The 27607-nt window shown below is 43.5% G+C and overlaps 1 protein-coding gene across 2 annotated transcripts in view; it reads left to right on the top strand.

The window, feature by feature from the left end:
* LOC143776282 (homeobox protein SIX4-like) overlaps nt 1-26454 on the top strand; it is a 31524-nt gene extending 5070 nt beyond the window's left edge. The window contains exons 2-3 of one of the 2 annotated variants that reach the window (XM_077265504.1): nt 730-1394; nt 23579-26454. In XM_077265504.1, the coding sequence (XP_077121619.1) occupies nt 730-1394; nt 23579-24378 (1465 nt within the window). In that variant the 3' untranslated portion in view covers nt 24379-26454. Of the gene's footprint in view, nt 1-729; nt 1395-9446; nt 10752-23578 lie in introns of those variants that run through there. The other variant, XM_077265512.1, reaches the window with a different exon arrangement.
* The last annotated feature ends 1153 nt before the right edge of the window (nt 26455-27607 follow it).

The following is a 27607-nucleotide window of genomic DNA, read 5'->3' as shown; positions in this document are numbered from 1 at the left end:
TGACAACCCCATTGGAAACTCGTGCATTTAATTGTCCGGACGACGCGGGCATGTGCTGCAGAGCAATTTTTGCCCTTTTTTTTTTTCTATCTCTCTGCAGCCTGCAGCTGTCGGGGGTGGGGGATGCTTGATGGATGGGCAAACATAGTCAGGTAACATTCCTTGGGTTTTCTAAACTAATGCTCCCTGGTTAAAGAACACCTCCCCCACTGCTCTGCCGCTCTTCCCCATACATTAGCACCTTTGGGGCATTCTCGCTTATTTAAGGCCTTCTGTGAATTTGCCGCCTGTGTGATCAGGAAGGATATAATTAAGGTCACCCCTCACTTCAGTGGCTGGATAATAATTACATGTTCCAAAATGTCCTATTTTCTGCAGTTGGAGATGATGTAGTTAGGTGCCTCGGAGAAAGCTGGGTTCAGGTTATGTTCCTGTTTACGAGCCCTTCTATTCTCCTTGGTTCCATATTTGTTTTTCTGCATAACAATAGGTGTTCCTTTACAAATGCCACCACTCGATTACCATATATTTGCCAAATGGCCCTTCTGTGTTTGCTTCTTGCCACTTCACACAAGCTGAAGTGTCCATTAGTCTCCTCACAAGAGGTTTCCCCTGATCCTCTCGTCTGCTCAAAAATAATACCGTCAAGTAGCGTCACTTCCTTTTCCAGTGCCATTTTTTTTGTTAACGATTTCTCTTGTTTTGTGTTCTTTACTTTTGCTTCTTTAGTGAGTCAGATGGAAACCACAGCACTGAAGATGAATCGAGCAAAGGCCAAGACGACCTGTCTCCACATCCTCTTCCCAACTCGGATGGCGTCTCCAACATAAGCCTTCCTGCGCACGCCGATGCCGTGTATATGCAGCACATTGGGAATAAGATTTCCTTAAGCTCTTCTGGAGTTCTGTTAAATGGAAGTTTGGTATCGTCCAATACTTCACCCGTTTTCTTAAATGGAGGCTCATTTATCCAGGGACCCAACGGCGTGCTTCTTAATGGTTTAAACGTGGCAAATTCGCAAACGGTGACATTAAATTCTCCAAAAGTGGCCTCTACCATTGTAAGCAATGGTGCTCTGAACTCCGACATCTTGGTGTCCTCCCCTGAGGAAGTCAAGGTTCTTCAAGCTGGTTTGACAGATTCTTCCTCGTCGTACACTACAAATATACAGCCTTCTTTCCCAGGGTTAATACCTACTACAGAAGTCAAGACTGAGACTATCCAGCCTGCTGCTGTTTCTCAAGATGGCGGAACAGTCGTTACATTTACCACTCCCATACAAATAAACCCGTACAGCATTGTCCAGATACCCAATTCAGGAACAAACGCTCAGCTCATTAATGGAAGTATTGGATTCTCCACACTCCAGCTGCCTTCAGTTGCAGTTTCCCAAGGTAAATGACGTGTATAGATGGGAGAATTTGTACATTGTTTTCTGAAATGTTTCTTGGATTTTGATACCAAAACTTGGATCTGTCATCCACAGAGAACCTTGCGTTCTAAGGTGTTACATACATACATACATACATACATACATACATACATACATACATACATACACCCCCATAAAATAGGGTCCAGGACCAGAGCTGACCACTGTAGGGCTGTCCGTCTCATATATGGCATTGTCCATATTTATGGCGCACACACTCTAGTGGGGCTGAGATCACAGCCACGTGAGGTACTGGCAATTTTGTCTGGTCTCTTGGTTAGTGTTGGGACCCTTTCGCTTCTGTAGATTGGTGGTGCTCTGATCTGAAGATAGATCATCAAAATAAAAACACTTTTTTTTCAGGCATTTCCGCTTGAAACATCTGTAGGGAAACTGGATGAAATACGCAGGATAAAATGACAGGGATATGAAATCTGTAACGCTGATCTCCAAGTAATTTTTTCCCCCTTCTGCGTTGGATGAGATTTTGTAAAATCACATCCATTCAGCTGATACTTGTAATACACGGCATGTTTTCCATCAGAAACATCTTACCTGTGTAATAAGCTGGCCATACACATTAGACTTATGTCGGCCAATATTCAAGGGTTCTTCTGATGGTCTAATGTGTATGGGGGAGTCAGCCACCTAATGGTCAGGTGAGATGTCGATCGCACATGTCTGATTTCACCGTCGATCGTTTGTTCTCCCAGAGATAAGGCGCCGGCCGACTTGTCCTAGACAATACAGGAGCACTCTGCCGAATGAGAGCTCCTGTGTATGGGAGAGTCGGCCCAGATCACTGACATCCATCTAATGAATGAGGATGGTGGCGCCAGGTGCCTGATGGTCGGGTGAGATGTCGATCACACATGTCTGATTTCACGCTGTCAATCGCATTGTTCTCCCGGGAATAAGGCATCAGTCATCGTGTCATAGGCAACACAGGAGCACTGGGCCAAATGAAAGCTCCTGTGTATGCGACAGTCAGCCCAGATCGTTGACAGCCTTCTTCTGTGTATGGTCAGTATATTCATGCAACTGGGTATTGGAAAAGTCTTAGTCTTCCCAATGTGACTTAACCACCCATGTTGCTATATTTCATAAAATACAATTTATTCTTGTAAACTGCCTTGCCCATTCCACGTTCATGAAGTCACAGAGAACAACAACGGCAGCGGATCTGTCTATACTTCTATGTTGCAGCTGTTCAGCACTAATAATAGCGCTTCTACATATGAGGAATAATTGAGTGGACTTGGTGTAGGTATTGGTTTGATATTTCCAGCCGTCCTGCTTTAACAATCCATTAGTGCAGCTTCTAAATGGATATAGCCATCATTTGGTTAAACCAGAAAAGTGCAAACCATGGGGCCTTGGTGTCTGCTGTGCGTATCTGCATCACTTCTGTATAATCGCTTCCTTTCCTGTGCCAATCACTGATTGATAAGTAGTGCTCTTTTCTTATAGAAGAGGGCAACAAAATTAATAAAGGGGATGGGGGAACTACAACACCCAGAGAGATTAGCAAAATTAGGATTATTTAGTCTAGAAAAAAGACGACTGAGGGGTGATCTAATAACCATGTATAAGTATATAAGGGGACAATACAAATATCACTCCGAGGATCTGTTTATACCAAGGGAGGTGACAGTCACAAGGGGGCATTTCCTGCGTGTAGAGGAGAGAAGATTTTTCCACCAACATAGAAGAGGATTCTTTACTGTTAGGGCAGTGAGAATCTGGAATTCCTTGCCTGAGGAGGCGGTGATGGCGAACTCAGTTGAGGGGTTCAACAGAGGCCTGGATGTCTTCCTGGAGCTTCAGGGTATGTGCACACGCTGCGGATTTTGCTGCGGATCCGCAGCAGTTTCCCATGCGTTTACAGTATAATGTAAACCTATGGGAAACGAAATCCGCAGTGCACATGCTGCGGAAAAAAACGCGCGGAAACGCAGCGGTTTACATTTCGCAGCATGTCAATTCTTTGTGCGGATTCCGCTGTGGGTTTACACCTGCTCCAATAGAATAATGCAGGTGTAAACCCGCAGAGGAATCCGCAATAGAAACCGCGATAAATCTGGAGGAAAAACCGCAGCTGTTTTGCCCTGCGGATTTATCAAATCCGCTGCGGAAAAATCCGCAGCCCTCACAGATACGTGTGCACATACCCTAACAATATTGTATCTTACAGTTATTAGGTTCTTTAGAAGGACGTAGATCTGGGGATTTATTCTGACGGAATATAGTCTGAACTGGGTGGACAAATGTTTTTTTTCGGCCTTGCTAACGGTTACTATGTTGGATTCTTCATCAGCTGTAGATATCTTATACATGCCACAGCTGCTGCAGAACATCATTATAGACCTCTCCGGTGGTAGAGAACTTCTTCTTGAAAGGTATGAGAGTTTTTTTCATATGAATCTGATAGAAATTCTGAGACATATTTAAAAAAGTCCCCCTAATGAGTTATAAAGAGTATTGGGAGCCATCTTGTAGTTTTGTGCTCTATAGGTGCATCTCTATGGTTATGACACCGCTCTCATTTCTAATATTATAATATATAGTATGTCCTTGCTCTTAAAGGTTTTTTTTTTTGTTTTAGAAAACCTCATTCCTATGACTGCAGTTTGTTGGGAAAAAAAAGTTCTTTCTCATCCTTGTCAGGTCCAGCACCGTGTCTCTGCTTCTGGTGTCTGTTATTGTCTGCAGTGCTGACGTCACAACGACAGCACTGCAGACAATCGCTGAGCTCAGTTATTGTCTGTAGTGCTGTCGCAGTGACTTGGATGGTTATCTCAAATGGCAAGTGGCTGCGTTGGACATTGTATTGCTACTTTATACTTCACGTTTATCCTCAAGTCTCTACCATGGTTGTTTGCACTCTGGTGACGCAGATCCAGAGATGATCAAATGCTCAATGGTACCTTAGGAAATGGAGCTTGCAAGATTTCATGCCATAGTGTCCTCTGACTGGAGCTGTTCTGTCTAAACGTTCCCCATACATATGAATGGTCGGCTCAACCAAATGTTCATGTGTACTCCATGGGGAGAGTAGAGTACGTTACTAATCTGCCTGCAAAACAAAAGGATCTGGTGAATGAACTCAAAGCACCCAATCTTTAACCCCTCCCCCCCATATCGTCTGTCAGGGGATAATTGACATTACATGATTGGCCAATCCTGTCGAAAACGACGATTTCTATCTAATGTGTATGAGGGCCTTATCTCCACAACCGACTTGATTTGGAGGCCCTTTTCTTAAGGTACCTTCACACGAAGCGACGCTGCAGCGATAGCGACAACGATGCCGATCGCTGCAGCGTCGCTGTTTGATCGCTGGAGAGCTGTCACACAGACCGCTCTCCAGCGACCAACGATGCCGAGGTCCCCGGGTAACCAGGGTAAACATCGGGTTGCTAAGCGCAGGGCCGCGCTTAGTAACCCGATGTTTACCCTGGTTACCAGCGTAAAAGTAAAAAAAACAAACAGTACATACTCACCTGCGCGTCCCCCAGCGTCCGCTTCCCGACACTGACTGAGCTCCGGCCCTAACAGCACAGCGGTGACGTCACCGCTGTGCTTTCACTTTAGGGCCGGATCTCAGTCAGAGCAGGAAGCGGACGCTGGGGGACGCGCAGGTGAGCATGTACTGTTTGTTTTTTTTACTTTTACGCTGGTAACCAGGGTAAACATCGGGTTACTAAGCGCGGCCCTGCGCTTGGTAACCCGATGTTTACCCTGGTTACCAGTGTAAAACATCGCTGGTATCGTTGCTTTTGCTTTCAAACACAACGATACACGGCGATCTGACGACCAAATAAAGTTCTGGACTTTATTCAGCGACCAGCGACATCACAGCAGGATCCTGATCGCTGCTGCGTGTCAAACTAAATGATATCGCTAGCGAGGACGCTGCAACGTCACGGATCGCTAGCGATATCGTTTCGTGTGAAGGTACCTTTAGTTATATCACTAGGCCTGGTCTAAGTATAGATAAGGAAGCCATCTTCGTCAAATTCCATGTTGCGTGATTGGAATACGACAAAAGAAACACACTATAAATGATTGTGCAAGGCACACATACAAAGAAGTATTAAAAGAAAAATGTAAATATTTATTAAGCTACAATAAATCAGTTAGCATATGATAAAAACAAGACACACACTAGAAAACACCTTGTGGGTAAATGTAAGTGGATAATTAGTTCATGTGCACATTATACAGACACTTCTACCTAATCATGTGAGCAGTGCAATAAAGTGCCCATAAATTTAAAAAAAAAATGCATGACAGTAAATCATGCCTGACTTTAAATATATGACAAGTGGCCACAGCGAATAGTGAAATCATAATACTGTACCATTAGTTTACTTACTATGGGGTATATGCTCAGTTTGTTTGTTTTTTCTTGGATTTTGACAGTGGTGATGTGCCCCTGACGCACGTTTCGCCAATCGGTGTTTGTCGGTACTTATCCCCTCTGACTTGTGTCCAGCAGTCAGTCTGAGTGCTCACAACTGCAAAGTATTTCTGGCTTTGTCTACTGGAAGAAGAACTCAAAGACCCTTTGGCTTTGTCCTTTTGGGTTACTGAATGCATGGATTTAGAGTGACTTGATTCGAATAAAAAAAAAAAAAATTCTGAAATCTTATTTCTGTATGTAGTGGCACTTGCAGCTGGAAGAATGGGCTCTGAGCATCAAACAGTTTTGCTCCTTCCCGTCATTGTGTGGCTTGTATAAATTCCAATGCAGTTCAGTAATTGCTTTTCCATCAAGCTAAAAAATTACTCTGAGACTTGAAAATGTGATGGTCTAGTAGCCGGATCTTCATAAAATACAGATACTGTAGTTTACAACTGGTAAATCTAAAGTGCATGTAATTCACCGTTAGTACAGATACGTGCAAAAGTCATGGAAATAAAGATTCTTAAAAATCAGCATTAATGGGTCTTGATTTTGTGAGCGGACTTGTCAGATAGGTCCCAGGGTGGCTCATCTGCACGGAGGCAGACAGATGAAATTGGGGTCTGTCTGGTGTTTGTAATGTTACTCTTAATACTTAATTTCAGCTCTGTCTGTGCAATCTGTGCTCCCTTCGCTGCCTTTTTTTCTGTTTATTGCCCCCCTACAGATTGATGTATTGTACTTGGGTTTGACAGTCCATATTACTGACGTGACCCCCTGTAGTTCTACAGCACTGTACTGGCACTGAAGCTCTGGAAAATGGCTAAATAGTGTCTAAACTTCCCAAACTTATTTGTTTCATCAATAATTTTATTCCATGTTGAAAATTATTTATCTTTGCTTATCACTTTGTTAAAGGAGTTTGGTTTCAGTCATCTAAACCTTGCATCTAAATAGCCCAACAAACCACTGCTTACTCTAGATGTATGGCTGTGAGGATCCTTGGCATGGAAAGTAAAAGCCCCTGCTTGGCTTGAGATGTAGGCAACGCAAAGGAAAGTATCCAGCCGTTTGAAAATAAAAATTCACCAATTAATGCAACTTAAAATATTGCAAAATCCCACACGTTTCGGACAAAGAACTCTCCTTAATCATGGACCTGTAAAAAAAAAAAAAAAAAAAAAAAAAAAAAAAACAAACTTGGACCTATTGACCTCCATACCATAGTCTATTTGTCTGGCATTTCTGTACTCCATCACTATGCACTTCCCCGTAAAAATATTCAGTGCAGGTATCCTCCTCTCTGCGCTCAGCAGGATCTTTCTGTGTCTCCTCCGTGAGCCCCATCATGTAGTGAGTCTCATGCACTGTGCCACCTGCAGTAACTCCTCCGGCATGGTTATACTTAGTGCAGGTGAGATTAGGCAGCTTGAAACCTATAGAGCAGTCATGGTTGTGCTGCCTAGTCTCATCTGTGCTAGGTACAACCGTGCCGGAGGAGTTACTGCAGGTGACAGTGCAGGAGACTCACTACATGATGGTGCTTACGGTGGAGACACAACCAGATCCTCCTGAGCGCAGAGAGGAGGATACCTGCACTGAATACCTTGCAGGGGAGCAAGCACACGCCTAAGTATCCTCCTCCTTCAGTGCCAGAGTTTGTACTCCCATTGCATAGTGACGGAGTACGGAAAAGCCAGACAAGTAGACTAAAGAGTAAGCAATGGTATGGAGGCTACTAGATGCAAGTTTGTTTTTTTTTGTTGTTTGTTTTGTTTTTTACAGATCTAAAGTGAACTCTCTTAATGACTTGATTAGCAAAGTTAAATAACTTTCAGTGCAAAAAAACGGGCATCTGTTGGTGGACGCGACTTGGCTTAATGGAGAACTGGACACCTGTTTTGTACAAACACTTGAGTGAATGATATGCGAGTCCCATCTACCCTGGAGTAGCGGACTGTGGAGATAATGCAATGCGCATAAGTTAGGATATGTTTTTCAGGCTCTTTTTCAGTTGACTTTTACCTTTAACCACCTTGTCAGTGCCACTGCGTTCAGGCTTTTGAGACTCTTTATTGTTACACATACCGTCTGCTCGCCTTTTCATGGCCGTGAATGCATAATTTTGGCCCAGAATAAATCTGGACAATGCTTGTCCATATGCTCTGTTTTGAGCAAAAAGGCATCAATGCTGGCTCAGGACTCCCCTCCGAGTCAAAATGGAGGTCCTGTCTGTAAGACGGGCTCCTGTTCTGGAGGACTTGTATTACAAGGACTGCCATTTATCTGCTGCTTTCTAGGGGTGCCAGGAATGGGACCTGGGTCAATCTGATGATCACCCTAAAGAGCTACATTTTGAAGGGGGTTGGCTGAGGAAACTCCATATGTTTCCTTTGCGACAACAGTTAATTTTATATTTTAATATTTCACTACTCACGATGGATGGAAGAGGTTTGGATAACGTGCAGACCTCCTTTTTAGCTTCTTAGTAGATGGTCATAAAGCGATCACCTTATAGAGTAAGGATTGTTTTTTTTTTAAGACCCATTAACAACGAGTATCCTACAAGCTCTGGTTTTAATTCGGACATTATAATACTTTATCACCTTGTCACTTTCACTGGAGGGAACGGCTGTATGGTCCGTGGCATTTTAGAATGACTTTTGGCTATGGTTCCTCTTTCTATATCTGTATTTTTTTTATGGGAAGCCTGGGCTACTGCAAGAGAGATGAGAAGGTGTCTGAATATTAAGTGAATATAATCAAGAACATGGCAGCATTGAGGAGAATCACCAGCCGGTAGACACAAGTATACGAGTTCTAGGTGCTCATTAAATTGGCCAATATGAGGAAGATAGATGATCTCCAAGTCCAGGTAAGAGGATTATTTACCTTGCTGCATTTTAACTGAAATAACATTGAATCTTAAAGGGGATTTTTCGGCAGGTTTTTGTTACGTAATCTGAGAGCATCATAATATAGGGGATGAGATCCTGATTCTGGCGATGTCACTTACTGGGCTGTGTTTTTAATAAAGTTGGTGATTTATCAGCAGGAGATTATCACTAGAGGAATAGGTGTCTCGAGCCTCCTGGTCCAGCCACACCCCCTCCACTGATTGCCAGTCTTCTGTGTAGACTGCATATTGATAGTGGTGTGTGGGGTTATACACAGCTCAGCACTCCAAGCTCTGCTATAGCTACAGCAGAGAAAACTGACTGTATCACAACTGCTGCACCCAATCAACTAAGTAAAACATTACTGGAATCAGGGTCTCAGCCTCTATAGCATGCTGCTGTCAGATTGCATAGCGCAAACCTGCCGACAGATTCCCTATTAAGTTTTAATTTTGATTAACCAAAAAGCTTGATTACTGCCATGTTTATTGGCAATTTTTATATATCTAAAAACCAAAAATCATATTTTTTTTAAAGGTCAGACCTAAGTGAGGTCAACCAGATCTCCTCTTCTGCTCCTTTGCAGTAGCTCAGACTACGGGACCTTGTGCCACAGACTCCCCAGTGTGTAAGTATTTAACGTGATTCTTTTTTACATCTGATTTCCGAACCTCCATACTTATTCTTATGCCATATTTTCTTCCCACAGGGGAGCAGTTGAGTGAAAAACATCCTAGGAAACGCTACCCTGCTTCTGAAGGCCACCGGGCAATCCACTGTGAAGGATCTTCTCAAAAGGAAGGTGTTTTGGATACTAACATCCAGCCACACAACATTCTTAAAGGATCCCGGGAATATTCCAAACTTAAAATCAGGAAATTGGACCTTAAATGTCCTGTGTTATCTTGTGAAGTTTCAGAAGATGGCAAAGTATCGTGTTCGGAGCAGGATCTTCCTGAAACAGTAATGGACTGTTCATCGGCAGAAGACCTTTACCTGCCGGAGAGAGATTCTTCTTCAGATGGTGATGACCCCATGTTATTTGAAAGGCCAAAAAGAATATTAAAGAAGAAGTTTAGACGACGTTCATCGTTGGTTTCTAGATCTACACCTTCTTCAGGTTTTCAGCCCTTTCAGGAAAGAATGAAGAAACCACTTGAAGAACCTCAACGTTGTGTACTGGATCAGAAGGAGAGAGCAGGTTCCCATGTAGATCAAAGATTAAGAGATCTTTGTGAGCTGCAGAGGACAATGGCTACAGACTTGCATGGTCTTCGCACTGAGATGGCCAACATTGGTCTGATACTTGGGAAGATGTTGGTGCTTCTGGAGAAATCTATGTCTTCCAGTTCCAATGCAGATGAAACCGATGAAATGTGAAATTTCTGCACTGTTACTTTACAAAGGTTTAAGAGTCCATTAAACTGTTCAACTGTTAGTTTCTTTTTTTTTTTTTACTTAATAAATGTTTTTGTGTGTGTATTGGGTGGTGTAATTTTTTGAGTTTAACAATGATTGGTGTGAACTCCAGAGATGAACAATGATGCATTCATTCATATTTCTGCCCTATCTTAGCCGAGATTACAATTTTCCTACAAAACGTAGGCTGCTTTTATTAGAAGCCATATGAATGGAAATGTGATTAAGGCATGGGATATTGCATGTGAAGAAACATATTGTAAAAATGCAGGTTTCCCTTTAAAAAAAAAAAAAAAAAAAGTAGCATCACAATTATCTCTAATCTAGTAATATTTAACCTATTCAATGCAGCCAATTTCCATTTTTGTATTTTCATTTTTCCTCCCCTTTTTTCCAAAAGCCATAACTGTGTTTTTCTGCCTGCATAGACTACTAAGGGCTTTATTTTTTTACGGGATGAAATGCAATCCTGCAGTTTTTTTTTTTTATTGTTTTTACGGCGTACATTGTGTGGTAAAAAAATTACTTTGCTATATGATTTTGTTTATCAGTACGGCAATACCAAATGTCAATTTTTTTTTAATAATTATTTTAATGGTGAAAAAAAATCGGAAGTTTGGGGGGAAAAAAAAAGTTTTTCAGATTGTGCTACCATTTTTCGAGAACCATAACGTTTAAACTTGTCGGTCGATGGAGCCATGTAAAGGGTTATTTTTTTGTGAGACACTGTTTTTATTGATATCACTGTGGGATAGACATGAAATTACGATCGGTTGTTACAGTATATATATATATATATATATATATATATATATATATATATATATATATATATATATATATATATATATATAATATATATATTACATTTTGATATATCTTACTTTACTGTACATGGCAATACCACATGTGTATTTTTTTTATCTATTTTCAATGAGGGAAAAGGGGAGGAATTAGAATTTCCACTAAATCAATCTATCTATACTAGATGGTGGCCCGATTCCAACGCATCGGGTATTCTAGAATATGCATGTCCACGTAGTATATTGCCCAACCGCGTAGTGTATTGCCCAGCCACGTAGTATACAGCACAGAGCCACGTAGTATACAGACTTACAATAAAAAATAAACGTATACTCACCTTCTGAAGGCCCTTTTGAAGTCCTGGCCCTGTGTGCGGTGCACGTGGCAGCTTCCAGTCCCAGGGTTGGTATGAGCGCAGGACCTGTGATGACGTCGCGGTCACATGACCGTGATGTCATGGCAGGTCCTTCTCGCATACCATCCATGGCACCGGAACCTGCCGCTTGCATGGAGCGGTCACCGGAGCGTCGCGAGGAGCGGGAAAGGCGGCGGAATGTGAGTATATAATGATTTTTTATTTTTTTTATTATTTTTAACATTAGATCTTTTTACTATTGATGCTGCATAGGCAGCATCAATAGTGAAAACTTGGTCACACAGGGTTAATAGCGGCGGTAACGGAGTGCGTTACCCGCTGCATAACGCGGTCCGTTACCGCTGGCATTAACCCTGTGTGAGCGGTGACTGGAGGGGAGTATGGAGCGGGCGCCAGGCACTGACTGCAGGGGAGTAGGGAGGGACTAATCGGACTGTGGCCATCGCTGATTGGTCGCGGCAGCCATGACAGGCAGCTGGCGAGACCAATCAGCGACTTGGATTTCCATGACAGACAGAATATCCGTGACGGACAGACGGAAGTGACCCTTAGACAATTATATAGTAGATAGAAAGGGTGCAAAAAATCCTTCCAGGTATGTAGCAAACCTCATGCTATTATCCAGAAAAATGAAGGCAGCACTCCACTAGAAAAAATGTGTATTTTATTGGTCCATGTGCGACGTTTCAGTCCAGGATGTGGACCTTTCTTAAGCTTGAGATGACTGCTTTGCACACTCTTGGCATTCTCTTGATGAGCTTCAAGAGGTAGTCACCGGGATTGGTCTTCCAACCATCTTGAAGGAGTTCCCAGAGATGCTTAGCACTTGTTGGCCCTTCACTCTGCGGTCCAGCTCACCCCAAACCATCTCGATTGGGTTCAGGTCTGGTGACTGTGGAGGCCACATCGTCTGGCGTGGCACCCCATCACTCTTCTTCTTGGTCAGATAGTCCTTACGCAGCCTGGAGGTGTGTTTGGGGTCATTGTCCTGTTGAAAAATAAATGATGGTCCAACTAAACGCAAACCGGATGGAATAGCATGCCGCTGCAAGATGCTGTGGTAGCCATGCTGGTTCAGTATGCCTTCAATTTTGAATAAATCCCCAACAGTGTCACCAGCAAAGCACCCCCACACCATCACAGCTCCTCCTCCATACTTCACGGTGGGAACCAGGCATGTAGAGTCCATCCGTTCACCTTTTCTGCGTCGCACAAAGACACGGTGGTTGGAATCAAAGATCTCAAATTTGGACTCATCAGACTAAAGCACAGATTTCCACTGGTCTAATGTCCATTCCTTGTGTTCTTTAGCCCAAACAGGTCTCTTCTGCTTGTTGCCTGTCCTTAGCAGTGGTTTCCTAGCAGCTATTTTATCATGAAGGCCTGCTGCACAAAGTCTCCTTAACAGTTGTTGTAGAGATGTGTCTGCAGCTAGAACTCTGTGTGGCATTGACCTGGTCTCTAATCTGAGCTGCTGTTAACCTGCGATTTCTGAGGCTGGTGACTCGGATAAACTTATCCTCAGAAGCAGAGGTGACTCTTGGTCTTCCTTTCCTGGGGCGGTCCTCATGTGAGCCAGTTTCTTTGTAGCACTTGATGGTTTTTGCCACTGCATTTGGGGACACTTTCAAAGTTTTCCCATTTTTTCAGACTGACTGATCTTCATTTCTTAAAGTAATGATGGCCACTCGTTTTTCTTTGGTTAGCTGCTTTTTCTTGCCATAATACAAATTCTAACAGTCTATTCAGTAAAACGATCAGCTGTGTATCCACCAGACTTCTGCACAACACAACTGATGGTCCCAACACCATTTATAAGGCAATAAATCCCACTTATGAAACCTGACAGGGCACACCTGTGAAGTGAAAACCATTCCCGGTGACTACCTCTTGAAGCTCATCAAGAGAATGCCAAGAGTGTGCAAAGCAGTCATCAAAGCAAAAGGTGGCTACTTTGAAGAACCTAGACTATAAGACCTATTTGCAGTTGTTTCACACTTTTTTGCTAAGTATATAATTCCACATGTGTTAATTCATAGTTTTGATTCCATTCAGTGTGAATGTACAATTTTCGTAGTCATGAAAATACAGAAAAATCTTTAAATGAGGTGTGTCCAAACTTTTGGTCTGTACTAATATAATAATAATAATCTTTATTTTTATATAGCGCTAACATATTACGCAGAGCTTTACAGTTTGCACACATTATCATCGCTGTCCCCGATAGGGAATTTAGATTGTGAGCCCCATCAGTATGTCTTTGGAATGTGGGAGGAAACCGGAGTGCCCGGAGGAAACCCACGCAAACACGGAGAGAACATACAAACTCTTTGCAGATGTTGTCCAAGGTGGGATTAGAACCCAGGACTCCAGCGCTGCAAGGCTGCAGTGCTAACCACTGCGCCACCGTGCTGCCCTATATACGCACACACGCGCACACATACATACATACACACATACATACATACATACATACATACATACATACATACATACATACATACATACATACATACATACATACATACATACATACATACATACATACAGGGGTTGGACAAGATAATGGAAACACCCGGAAACATCAACAAAAGTTAGTTTAATATGGTGTAGGTCCACCTTTTGCGGCAATTACAGCCTCAATTCTCCGAGGTATGGATTCATACAAGGTGTGAATTTTTTCCAAAGGAATTTTAGCCCATTCCGCAGTTAAAACACCCTCCAGTTCTTTGAGCGACGATGGCGGCGGAAATCGACGTCTAACTTGAATCTCTAAAATCGACCATAAATGCTCAATAATGTTGACGTCTGGGGATTGTGGGGGCCAGATGAGATGCTCAACTTCATTAGAATGTTCCTCGTGCCATTCTAGCTGTATGAATTGGTGCATTATCATCGTGAAAGATGGCGTTCCCCTCCGGGAACAGTGCTTGAACCATTGGATGCACTTGGTCGCCCAAAATGCCTAAATAATCTCGGCTGTTAATTCTTCCATGAAGGGATATCATTGGCCCGGTGGATCTCCACGAAATAGCACCCCAGATGATCACAGAACCTCCGCCATGTTTTACGGTTGGGAGAAGGCAGTCTGGATGGAATGCTTCTTTCGGCTGTCTCCAAACGTACACTCGGCAAGAGGTTGGAAATAGGGTAAACGATGATTCGTCTGAGAATATCACGTTTCCACTGCTCGAGGGACCAATTCTGGAGATTTCTACACCACTCTAAACGCTTGGAAACATTTGTCATTGAAAGCAGCGGTTTTCTAATTACAGCTCTTCCGTGGAATCCAGATTTGTGCAGCTCCCGACGAACAGTTTTCGTGGAAACTGGGTTCTGTAGGTGTCCATTGAGCTCAGCAGTGATTTTCGGAGCCATGGTCTTGCGATCCTCTCTCACAATTCGCTTTAGAGTCCGACGGTCTCTCTGTCAACTTTGACTTTCGGCCGGACCTGTGCTTTGCTGCGGACGTTTTTCCTTCTCTTTCAGCCGCAGTCATTACTTTGGAGACAGTACCTCTTGACACGCCAAGCATTCGGGCACTTTCTGTTACACTAGCGCCTGCCATACGAGCACCAACAATTTGGCCTCCTTGAAAATCCAAGAGGTCTGCCATTGGTATCAGGATCTCATCAATGTTCTTACAATTATGCAAAACAAACAGTTAATTTACATACACATATCACATAACACAAATAATCAACTACAAAACATTACCATATGTCACGGTTTGCATGTATATAACATGTTCGAAGATTATGATTAGGTGTTTCCATTACTTTGTCCAACCCCTGTATATGTGTGTGTGTGTGTGTGTATATGTATGTATGTATGTATGTGTGTGTGTGTATGTATATGTATGTATATATATATATATATATATATATATATATATATATATATATATATATATATACATATACATACAGCAATACCAGAGTATTGCTGCATATAGTGAAAATCACGCTGTCCCAGGCAGGATTTCAAAGGAGCTCTGTAATGACAAGCACGGGGGTCTTCAACAGACCCCCGGTTGTCAAAGCAATCCACCTGTGCCCTGGGGTCAACAGGTGCACCCCCATGTCGGCACATGTTAAGTGTCGCTGTCAGGGATTGACAGTGGAATTTAACAGGTTAACAATGGCGGGCAGCGCTCCGCGTCCCCCTTGACTATTAGATGCAGATCCTGCCTGTAACACACAGCCATTACCTGCTGTGTATGGGTCGTGCTCTGCCCGTGAGCCCACTCCAGACAACCCCACCCCTACATGTACGGCAGATTTCTGTAAAGATGTATTCATTTGTTTTTTAAAATGATCAAGGACTTCAAAAGGTTGTGAAGGATTTGGGGCAAAAAAGGCTTGCAGTTTTTCTATAACGGCACCATAGGTGGAGGCGGCTATTGCAGCTCACACTTTCCTAATGATCGGGGCTAAGCCACACCAGATTTGGTGTACATGAAGGGGAGGAGGTGCTTTTTTTTTTTTTTTGGGGGGGGGGGGGGGTTTCCTCCCTGTCCTGTGGTTGAGTACACAGTCGCCAATGCTGCATTAGTATTTTTATGCTATTTGACAGATGATTTTTATGTCCCCATTTTCACTATAATTCCCAGTGTAAAACTTTTTGAAATATTGCAAAATCTTTGCATAACTTGTAGTAGCGCAAAACTTTTGCAACTTTAGGCAGGGTGTTTTGTTTTTGTTTTCAAAGTGGGAGGGGAAGTAGCAGAGCGCAGCCGATAAATTCATCATTTATGTACATTTTTATGCAGGCGCACAGCAGCCACAAAATTTGACGAATTCATGAGGCACACATCTCTTCTATATGCCGTTCTTGATGAATCTGGGCTAATTTGCCATTGGAAAGTGACCTGTTAGTTTGTTTTTTTATTTTACTCGCTTACATAGCACCATCATAATATTTTTTTTAGAGCTTTACATACATCATCATCATCACTGTCCCCATTGGCGCTCACAATCTAATTTACCTATCAGTATGTCTTTGGAGTATGGGAGGAACCCGGAGTAACCGGAGGAAAACCTCGCAAACACGGGGAGAACATACAAACTCCTTGAAGATAAATAATGGTTATTTGATGGTATTTTATTGAATTAAGCCACATTTTTGTTAACCCCCTTAAGAGACATTTGTTCCAATGTTTTTGATGATCATCCTTATCAACACAGGATCCTCTCCTCTCTGCACAGTAATCTCTGTGCAGGTCACAGAGCATGCCTAGAAAACTGACCTATAAAAGTCAAAGAATGTCTTCAGACTATTGCTGTCTATCGTCCCGTGATACTGCTGAAAAGTTCATCTCTGAATGCTGTTAACAGCAGATTACGGTAGTAATTAATGTGCTTTAAGTCTGAGGAAAAGAACTTAATATTTTACAGAAGGAATTTTTGTTTAAAGGCTGAACTTCTAAAGAACTTTGTGTTGTGTTATGGTATATGTGTTTGCATGCGTGCAAGGACTGTCACCTGTCTTCTGAACATAGAAGATAGTGATGTACTACTAAAAATGGATGCACTGTAAATTTGTAATGGACTGGGCGGTGGAGCCACTGCATAGACGGGCATGACAATGCGAACACCCGACTCTTCACTAGAGCCTCTAATGGTGGGGTTAGACTTGGCTCCAGATGGATGCCAGATGCTACTCCAGGACAAACTTCGGACGCACGGCAGCTGACCCCCCAAAAGGGGCAGAAAGTTGTAACAGCAGGTACTAGCAGATACGGCTGGTATACAGGCAAGCAGGTACTGGTAGGCACGGCTGATGTCTTGGTAGGCATGACTGATGTAGACAGGCAGGTGTTGGCAGACACGGCTGATAGGCAGGCAGGTTCTGTTGGGCACGGCAGGAATACAGGAAAACATGGCAAGTACGGGCAGACAGGTACAGAATAGGTAAACTGACTGGCAGGTATTGGGGACCTGAGAACTAGCAAACGTGCAGACAATTGACATAATACGTTGCTCTGGGACTTCCCAACAGACGGAGGTGCCTTAAATAATAAGCGTCTCCCAGCCATTGTCCTAGGACACTTTAGGATCGTGTGCATGTTGTCACTTTTAAGAGACCATGGAGTGCCCTAAGCACAGTGCCCAGAGATCTGCAAGCATTACGCAGACACTGGGCAGTAGAGGAAGAAGGAGGAGCAGGTCGGGTGTTGCGGTGGTGAGTCTGCATTCCTGCCAGGGGAGGTAGTGTGCAGGGATGCCAACGCTACAAAATTGAAGAGTTTGTCTAGCCTTATTTTTCATCTAATCAGTCATCAGGCTTGAAGAGCTGCTGCAAATGTTTGCCACTTGCCTCAGCCACCGCCGTTCATTGTGCAGTAGCGTCGCTGTATACCTGATATGTACAGGGTGGATCATTTATATGGATACACCTAAATAAAATGGGAATGGTTGGTGATATCAACTTCCTGTTTGTGGCACATTAGTATATGGGAGGGGGAAAACTTTTCAACAAGAAGTTGATATCACCAACAATTCCCATTTTATTTAGGTGTATCCATATACTGTAAATGGCCCACCCTGTAGAGAGAGAGAGAGCGCGAGAGCCTCTGAAGTCAACTCTATAAAAGATAAACTGCAGTTCACACAGATGACCACTCTTCACTATGAATTCAATAACTGCAATATGTTTAAAGAAAAGGGGAAATTCCCACTTGGTTTCAGGTTTTCTATTTTTCCAGTTTCTTGGGATACTTAAAAAATAGCAATATAGATTAAATTAAGGATGGCTGAACTTAGGGATTTAGACGGAATTAGTTAACCTTTGTTTGGGGAATGGAAGGGTAGGCTGACAGTCCTCCTGCTATATAATTTACACTGCTCTAAAAAATAAAGAGAACGCTAAAATCCCACATCCTAGATATCACTGAATGAAATATTCCAAATATTCCAGTTGTAAATCCTTATTCATTACATAGTGGAATGTGTTGAGAACAGTAAAACCTAAAAATGATCAACGTAAATCACAACTAATATCCCATGGAGGTCTGGAGTTGGAATGATGCTCAAAAGCAAAGTGGAAAATGAACTTACATGCTGATCCAACTTCAGTGGCCTCGAGACAAGGAAATGATGCTCAGTAGTGTGTGTGGCCTCCACGGGCCTGTATGACCCTCCCTACAATGCCTGGGCATGCTCCTGATGAGGCGGCGGATGGTCTCCTGAGGGATCTCCTCCCAGACCTGGACTAAAGCATCTGCCAACTCCTGGACAGTCTGGTGCAACATGACGTTGGTGGATGGTGCGAGACATGATGTCGCAGATGTGTTCAATCGGATTCATGTCTGGGGAACGGGCGGCCCGTCCATAGCTTCAATGCCTTCATCTTGCAGGAACTGCTGACACACTCCAGCCACATGAGGTCTGGCATTGTCCTGCATTAGGAGGAACCCAGGGCCAACTGCACCAGCATATGGTCTCACAAGGGGTCTGAGGATCTCATCTCGGTACCTAATGGCAGTCAGGCTACCTCTGGCGAGCACATGGAGGGCTGTGCAGCCCTCCAAAGAGATGCCACCCCTCACCATTACTGACCCACTGTCAAACCAGTCATGCTGAAGGATGGTGCACGCAGCAGATCGCTCTCCACGGCGTCTCCAGACTCTTGTCACATCTGTCACATGTGCTCAGTGTGAACCTGCTTTCATCTGTGAAGAGCACAGGGCGCCAGTGGCGAATTTGCCAATCCTGGTGTTCTGTGGTAAATGCCAAGCGTCCTGCACGGTGTTGGGCTGTGAGCACAACCCCCATCTGTGGACATCGGGCACTCAGACCATTATCATGGAGTCGGTTTCTAACCTTTTGTGCAGACACATGCACATTTGTGGCCTGCTGGAGGTCATTTTGCAGGGCTCTGGCATAGGTGAGCCTGCATCAAAGCTGGGACATGTCAGCTGTTTTGAACAGCTGACATTAGCCCGCAATAGCGGCGGGTGTAATCGCGATTCACCCGCCCGTTATTAATGCCACTGTCAAACGTTGACGGTGGCATTTAACTAGCGCTTCCAGCCATCCGGCCGGAAATGCGCTTATCGCTGACCCCCTCACGTGATCGGAGTCGGCGATGCGTCGGCATAACAACCAGAGGTCTCCAATTCTGCTACATAGGAGCAATCTGAGCTTCGCACCTATGTAGCAGAGGTGATCGAGTTGTGCCAGCGTCTAGCCTCCCATGGAGGCTATTGAAGAGTGGCAAAAGTAAAAAAAAAAAGTTAAAAAAAAAAATTAAAGTTTAAATCACCCCCTCTTTCACCCCATCCAAAATAAAACAATAAAAAAAAATCAAATATATGCATATTTGGTATCGCCGTGTTCAGAATTGCCCGATCTATTAATAAAAAAATTAACCTGATCGCTAAACGGCGTAGCGAGAAAAAAATTTGAACCGCCAGAATTATGTTTTTTGTCACCGCGACATTGCATTAAAATGCAATAACAGGCGATCAAAAGAACGTATCTGTGCCAAAATGGTATAATTAAAAACATCAGCTCGGCACGCAAAAAATAAGCCTTCACCTGACCCCAGATCACGAAAAATGGAGACGCTACAGGTATCAAACAATGGCGCAATTTTTTTTTTATATAGAAAAAGTTTGAATTTTTTTTTCACCACTTAGATCAGTGATGGGCAACCTTTTGAGCTTGGTGTGTCAAAATTCGCCAAAAAAATGAACATAACTTGGGTGGTGTCACCTTGATAAAAAAAACCATAATTTTGCGACATGTATAGTTTAAATAACAAATATGTATAATTATAATTAACTTACTTGCTTAGTGACTTCTTTGTTCATCTGTCAGTTGGTTTCTTTTGTTGGTCTTGTTATTATTTAACTTGTGTGGGGTGCCGTGAACTAAGATGATGGGTCTCCCCTGTACACTGATGCTGGGGTGCAGGGCAGATGTTGGGTCCCACCTGTACACTAATGCTGGGGTGCAGGGCAGATGATGGGTCCCCCCCTGTACACTGATGCTGGGGTGCAGGGCAGATGTTGGGTCCCCCCTGTACACTGATGCTGGGGTGCAGGGCAGATGTTGGGTCCCCCCTGTACACTGATGCTGGGGTGCAGGGCAGATGTTGGGTCCCACCTGTACACTAATGCTGGGGTGCAGGGCAGATGATGGGTCTCCCCTGTACACTGATGCTGGGGTGCAGGGCAGATGTTGGGTCCCCCCTGTACACTGATGCTGGGGTGCAGGGCAGATGTTGGGTCCCCCCTGTACACTGATGCTGGGGTGCAGAGCAGATGATGGGTCCCCCCTGTACACTGATGCTGGGGTGCAGGGCAGATGTTGGGTCCCCCCTGTACACTGATGCTGGGGTGCAGGGCAGATGTTGGGTCCCACCTGTACACTAATGCTGGGGTGCAGGGCAGATGATGGGTCCCCCCTGTACACTGATGCTGGGGTGCAGGGCAGATGTTGGGTCCCCCCTGTACACTGATGCTGGGGTGCAGGGCAGATGTTGGGTCCCCCCTGTACACTGATGCTGGGGTGCAGGGCAGATGTTGGGTCCCCCCTGTACACTGATGCTGGGGTGCAGGGCAGATGGTGGGTCCCCCCTGTACACTGATGCTGGGGTGCAGGGCAGATGTTGGGTCCCCCCTGTACACTGATGCTGGGGTGCAGGGCAGATGTTGGATCCCCCCTGTACACTGATGCTGGGGTGCAGGGCAGATGTTGGGTCCCACCTGTACACTAATGCTGGGGCGCAGTGTCCTGTGACTGTCCAGGACATTAGTGAAAGTCCTTTGCTTTTCTCCCTCCGGCCCTTGGTGTACTCTACAATACCCCCAGTCATTCTAGTGGTGGCACCAGGGACAGTGTGCGACAATGGCAGGCGCCCTCCATACATAGCGTGTGATGAGCTCCTCTGAGGATTTTTGTTCACTTCCTTTCCTCTGAACTGGCCTGGGATCACTTCCTCGGAGCACACGTAGCTCCGTCAGTAATGGCTCAAGTGTGTGTGTGTTTCCCCCCCGGGAGGGGGCTGGGAGCGTGAGCCGTGGCCAGAGTCCGCCTGCTTCCTCCTGCCGCTGGGAGGCCATGCATTGCTGGCTGCGGTGACGGAGAGTGAAGCGCAATCAGCAGCTCTCCGCGGCTCCGCTCCGTGCTCTCCGCCGGCCGTGCTCTGCAGCAGGCCGCCCCCTCCCCTGTGCAGCCTGCCTGCCTGTGCCGCCGCCGACCTCCTGCTCACTGGCGCTCACTTTCTGCTTCTAGGGTGGATCCATGCTGTGTACACTCCAGCAGACTCCCTGGTGTTCGGGGCGAACATACTTGGCCTGGGACTTCCGGGAGCTGCGCCGGGTCTACCGGAAGTCCCAGACCTAGACGCTCTGCGCCGGAGCTCTGTTGTTTCGGCCTACAGGCCTCCTGCATGGCATCCGATCCGATAAAAAATCGGAACGGCTTGCCATGCAATTTAAGGATGCAATTTCTATGGGGCCGCGGCCGGCGGACGCGTGTCACTGAAAATGACTACGCGTGTCAGCACTGACACGCGTGTCATAGGTTCGCCATCACTGACTTAGATAAAAACCAACCTAGACATGTTAGGTGTGTATGAACTCTTACTGACCTGGAGAATCATAATGGCAGGTTAGTTTTAGCATTTAGGGTCTGTGCACACGTTGCGGATTCTCTGCGGATCCGCAGCGTTTTTTGAGGTGCAGAAATGCTGCAGATCCGCAATTGATTTACAGTACAATGTAAATCAATGAGAAAAAAAAATGCTGTGCACACTTTGCGGAAAATCCGCTGCGGTTTAAAAGAAGTAGCATGTCACTTTTTTGTGAATCTGCTGCGTTTTTGTACCCACTCCATTATAGAAAACCGCAGGGGTAAAAACCGCAGCAAATCCGCAAGAAAACCGCAGCAAAAACGCACAAAAAAACGCTGCGGAACCGCACAAAAAAACGCAGGTGCGTTTTCTGCCAGGAGAGGCAGAATCCGCACCAGAAATTCCTAAGCCTAATCCGCAACGTGTGCACATAGCCTTAGTGAACCTAGCAAAAACGCCAAGCAAAACACAAGTGTGGGATTGCACTTTTTTTTGCAATTTCACCACACTTGGAAATTTTTTCCCGTTTTCTAGTGCATGACATGGTAAAACCAACGGTGTTGTTCAAAAGTACAACTCGTCCCGCAAAAAATAAGCCCTCACATGGCCATAGTGACGGAAAAATAAAAAAGTTATGGCTCTGGGAAGGAGGGGAGCGAAAAATGAAAACACCCCGGGTCATGAAGGGATTAAAGGGGTTTCTTATGTTTTGAATGCAGAAGGTTACTGAATCATTTGCATCACAGGAGTGATGACCAGCTCTGCAGCTTTTAGTCTGGCTCGGCAGCACATTGAAGTTTTGTGTGCTTTTTGACCGCTGCTTTTCATATGTCAAGTCAGATGTTATTGCATATTGTATGTGTCTATGTTGCTTGTATTTATAACAGACCAGGAAAAGTACAATGCTCTTTATTCTGTGGGAACTTGAAGAACCTCACTGAATATTCATGTTATTCACTTAGCTTCTTCCAAGGCAGGAATCAAAATAAACTTGGGAGGGCAAGACTGCAACAACAACAAAAAAACACTTCATTTTTGTATTACAGGTGCTGTGTTTTTGTTTGGGTTTTTTTCAACCATCTATGTAAATTAGTCCGTAATCTACTTTATTACAGGGATCGGGACTGCATTAACCCCCATAAACACTGTAGTTGTGTGCTTCTAGGCTGACAGTTGACACAAAGCATTATAGCATTTTGTGTAAATTATGGTTATTTATATGTAAATTGGGCAGTGTAGTATTGGGAGGGCCACAGTGAAGACTGAGTGGTTCATGATGTGAGAAGCCCGCTGTACATAACTTAGATACTTGATAGGCTGAGCCTAAAGGTCCCCATGCACATAGGAAAAGTTGGCTAAAACTGCCGATTGGGGCTGTACTGGTCAATTATCTGATGTATATGGGGGACTTTTAACTCTCACCTTATGGATGATGTTGGAAGAGAAGTATCGGACAGTTGGAAATTCAATGCCCGATCTTTTTGTTTTCCGAGTAGATAAGCCGCTGCAATGCCTGACAGATTGGCCGATCGCTCATGTGTATGGTGGAGTTGGGAAATATGGCTGTCTACCGAACAAATGTTCATTCTTTGATTATGTCTATTGACTATTTTTGGAGATTGGACATTTTACTTAGTAACTGTACAAATTTCTCGTTACAGGAAATATTGGAAACCTCTCGTTGGTCCGTGGTACTTCAGATGGAGGGACATTTACAAACGACACCATCTCAAGCAGCGATCAAGGAAAAGTATTCCTAAGCTCTCTCCCTCCTAGCACAGTTGTCTACACAGTTCCGCATTCTTTAAAACAAGATGGCCTGGAACAAAGTCTTGTCTTTTCTTCGTTAATGCCTGTCAATCAAAACACAGCACAAGTAAACATTAGCATGTCATCAGACGAGACCCTTCAGTCTGTTGCGGCTTCCTTAGTGAATGGAACGCAAGCTCAGAATTTTTCACTAGCTCCTACTTTAATAACTTCTTCCGGGAATCTCGCCTCCGTTACCGGGAACCAGTCGGTCTCTCTCAGTCAATCTATTTCCACACATGCCGCCACCACAACCAGTGTCACAGCCACGAGTAATGCAAGTTTTCCACATCTTCAGAACTGTCACTACATTGCTGCCCAAGACCTATTGTCAGTGACCCCTTCACAGTCAGATCTTGGAGAACCCATTGCTGCAAGCGGTAATAATGCCAGCCTTCCTGCCACACAGGCCCATCAGGATTTCAACAGTCATCACAACCTGGTTCTGCAACGTCTACCTGAAACCAAGGAGAGTTACCTGCCCATGGAGCAGAATGCTGCAATCAGTGGGAGTGTCATGTTGTTGGATGCAAAATCCAAGTATGTCATTAGCGGTTTGGTCAATATGGGCTGTGAAGAACTTGAAAATGATAAGAAGGAGTTGGCCAAGCTTCAGAACGTTCAAATGGAGGAAGAAATGCAAGACATATAGACGGTACAGACCTGATGTCCGAAAGCTGATTCTTTGTGACTTTGGTTGCATTCAATAAATTGTATGAACTAAAACCTTTTAGTGAAAATCGCACTGCTTTCTATTTTAATTTTTGTTGTCCCAGTACCACATTATTTAACCTTTTCACAAAGGTGGGTAAGTAAAGGGAACACCATCTGAAGTACTTCTGTTCTATTGTTTGAAATAGTGGCTTAAAGGTTAAAAAAAGTGCATTATTGGTACTTTTCTATTAATATTATTTTTGGGGATATGCTGGAAAAAAAGTTGATCACAAACTAGAGAGAAATAATGGAATCCTATTTGTGGTTTGTATAGTTTTTGTGGGTTTTTTGGTTTTGTTTTTGTCTTTTTTTTTTTCGATTATCGAAAAAAGAAAAAACTATAATCTACTTGACATGTTAATGAACTAAACCGGTGGGATTGTTACATGTAGACTTTTTTTTTTGTGATTTTTCTCTTCTGCTAAATCGCTAATGCGAACATTTTCCAGCTCGGTTGCAAAATTGAAATAGGAATCCAGAAGTTCTTCTAGTGTTTTCTACACAATCCTATGTGGTACTAGTAAATTATTTAATTCCAAAAATATTTAAAAATAATTATGCAAATTTCACAAAAAAAAAAAAAAAAATTAAAATTTTCCTTCTAAGTTTTGGAAATTGATTCCTGTTGTCCTCCTATTTTCTATTGTCAGAGTAATATAGTAATTTCTTATTAAGTTTCCTGGTGCCTTCTGGCCTACGGGCTATGTAATTGTAGCAAAGCACATTATAAAAAAAAAACGTAGATCAGTGAAATATATATATGTAATTATGTCTTCCAACAATGTTAATGTATTCTACAATTTTACTGTTCATACTTCCTTTACCCTAGAGCCCCCCCCCCCAAATATACAATAGATGGCTGACGGCTGAACTATCATTTAGCAGATCGTCCGGACCCCTTACTCCTCCATGAACACACACTCTGCCAAGCGCGCCTGGGTTCTCTGCTTATGTCCCCGAGAAGATAAAACAGCAGTCTGAAGTCCGACATGCCAGATTCTTAAGATCCCACCCCACACACACGCACACCCGAACTTGCTTGTTAGGGGACAGTCAGGAGGCCTCCATACGTTTTAGAATGACGAATGCTCCCGCAAATGTATGCGGGTTTGGCCGACTTGGTCTAGTTTTTTTTTTTTTTTTATAAACCTAAGCACATTGCAAATGTGGCTCTAACTACAAAGGGAAAGACAATCAATTCTTAATCGAGCATTGCCCCGAAATCCATTAAATACCCTGAAATTTAAACACTACATTTATATGAATTATTTTGCACTATTTTACAATTTCAACTAGAAACTTATTTAGGCATTTTTCTCACTATTGCATGGAACCTGCATAAAATATATATATATATATATATTGTGTGCAAAATGCTATTTATTCTTCGGGTCTTCGCTTCTGACTAGTGAAAAATAAATGTTTGGTTTTTTTCGTCAAAAAATTAATTGACCTTAACAAATTTTTGTTAGTCTTTTGTTTACTTGACTTCTATTGTGCATGTTTTTCTTGTTTCTTTTTTTTTTTTTAAATCCAAAAAGGGTTTGTAAACATTAGAAAAATACAACTAGAGCAAGCAAAAACTATACAGGATATAAGTGGGTAATGGCGACATTTAGTTTTATTTTTTATCTATTATTTAACTTATATGCATGTAATATCCGGCCTTCTGTTCTGTTTTTCAAAACTGCTTTCTCGTGCATGTTAATTTTTTAAAATTTGTATTTATATTTGTTTCTTTTGTGCCTTATGATGATTTATGAGAACAGAACACATCTGAAATGTTTTAAGTAGTTTATATTTTTCATGATGCATTTCTTGCTAATGGTACCAACCTCAAGTCAAAAACCATTTCTGTGCAGTTACCCAACCAAAGAGGTATCTTTACATATATATATTTTTTTGTTTTCATTGTACTGTAATAGGGATTTATTCTTCCCAAGTTTTATTGTATTCTGAAATGATGTGAACTTATTTTTCTAAACACTATACTGAATAAACTTTTATATTTATACGTTTGTTTCATCTCAGTTCAGGTCATTTTATGAGACTGTGGAAACATCAGTTGACCTTTTTGATGGCCATAACATTGTGTAAATGAGGACAACACTATAGACCGCTATTTCAGTTAGTTTCAAAAGAAGACCTGTTAATAGTTTATATTTATCTATTATCAAAATGCAAAGTGAATTAATACATGAGAGAAATGTCAATCAGATCAATATTTGGTTTGACCTCCCTTTACCTCCAGCATTATTTCTTCTGGGTTCAATTTCCCTAGGTGCTGTGTTTTCATGGTCGCGTTTCCTTTTTTCCATGCAGAAGCTATGGCTTATGGCCACAATTCTTCCATGACGAGTGCTTCTGACCAGATTTTTCTGAACATTATATGGGTGTTACTGAGTCTCGCTGGTTGATGGCACTGCTTTACAGTTCTGAGTAGAGTTGAGCGACTTTTACTTTTTTAGGATCGAGTCGGGTTTCACGAAACCCGACTTTCTCAAAAGTCGGGTCGGGTGAAATCGGCCGATTATTGCGAAAAGTCGGGGGCCGACCGAAACACGAAACCCAATGCAAGTCAATGGGGAATCAAAGTCGGCAGTGAGTGGAGGACAGGAAAACACCTACGGTGCCCATTTTAATGCCAAAAACATCAATTCTTGTTACTTAAGCTTGTCAATCTTAATTTACCATATAATAATAGTTAGGCATTGAAAATTGGGGATCATTTGGCTAAAGTTGTGGGGGGGGGGGGTAGGGCTGGTTCAAGTTTTTCATGGGCCCAGGAAACACGGACTACATCACGGCGGTGGAGCTGGGAGAGGTAAGTATTTAAACTTTGCAAGTGCTGTGATCCTGAGCAAGCAGGGGGGGCCCACTCGTTCGCATTGGCACTGGCACAGGGCCCCTCAAAGTACGGCGGTGTGTTTGACGGCGGTGGCGCCTCCCACCAGCAGAGACACTTTTGCGTACTATGAGGGGTCCTGTGCCAGTGACGTCGCCAATGAGTATGCCCCCCCACCTTATGAAGGAACCTGCACTTTCATCTGCACCTTCTTCTTTGTCCCCGTATAAGGTGGTATAGTATGCGGGAAGGGGAACCTGACTTTCAGCAGGATCAGATTCTGGCTGTGTAGAGTGCAAGGAGAATGTAGTGGTCTGGGTTA

This window comes from Ranitomeya variabilis, chromosome 1 (assembly GCF_051348905.1).
Source record: "Ranitomeya variabilis isolate aRanVar5 chromosome 1, aRanVar5.hap1, whole genome shotgun sequence".
In the NCBI taxonomy this organism is placed as follows: Eukaryota; Metazoa; Chordata; class Amphibia; order Anura; family Dendrobatidae; genus Ranitomeya; species Ranitomeya variabilis.
Note: the sequence above shows the minus strand (reverse complement) of the source record. Positions and strands in the feature narration are given on the sequence as shown.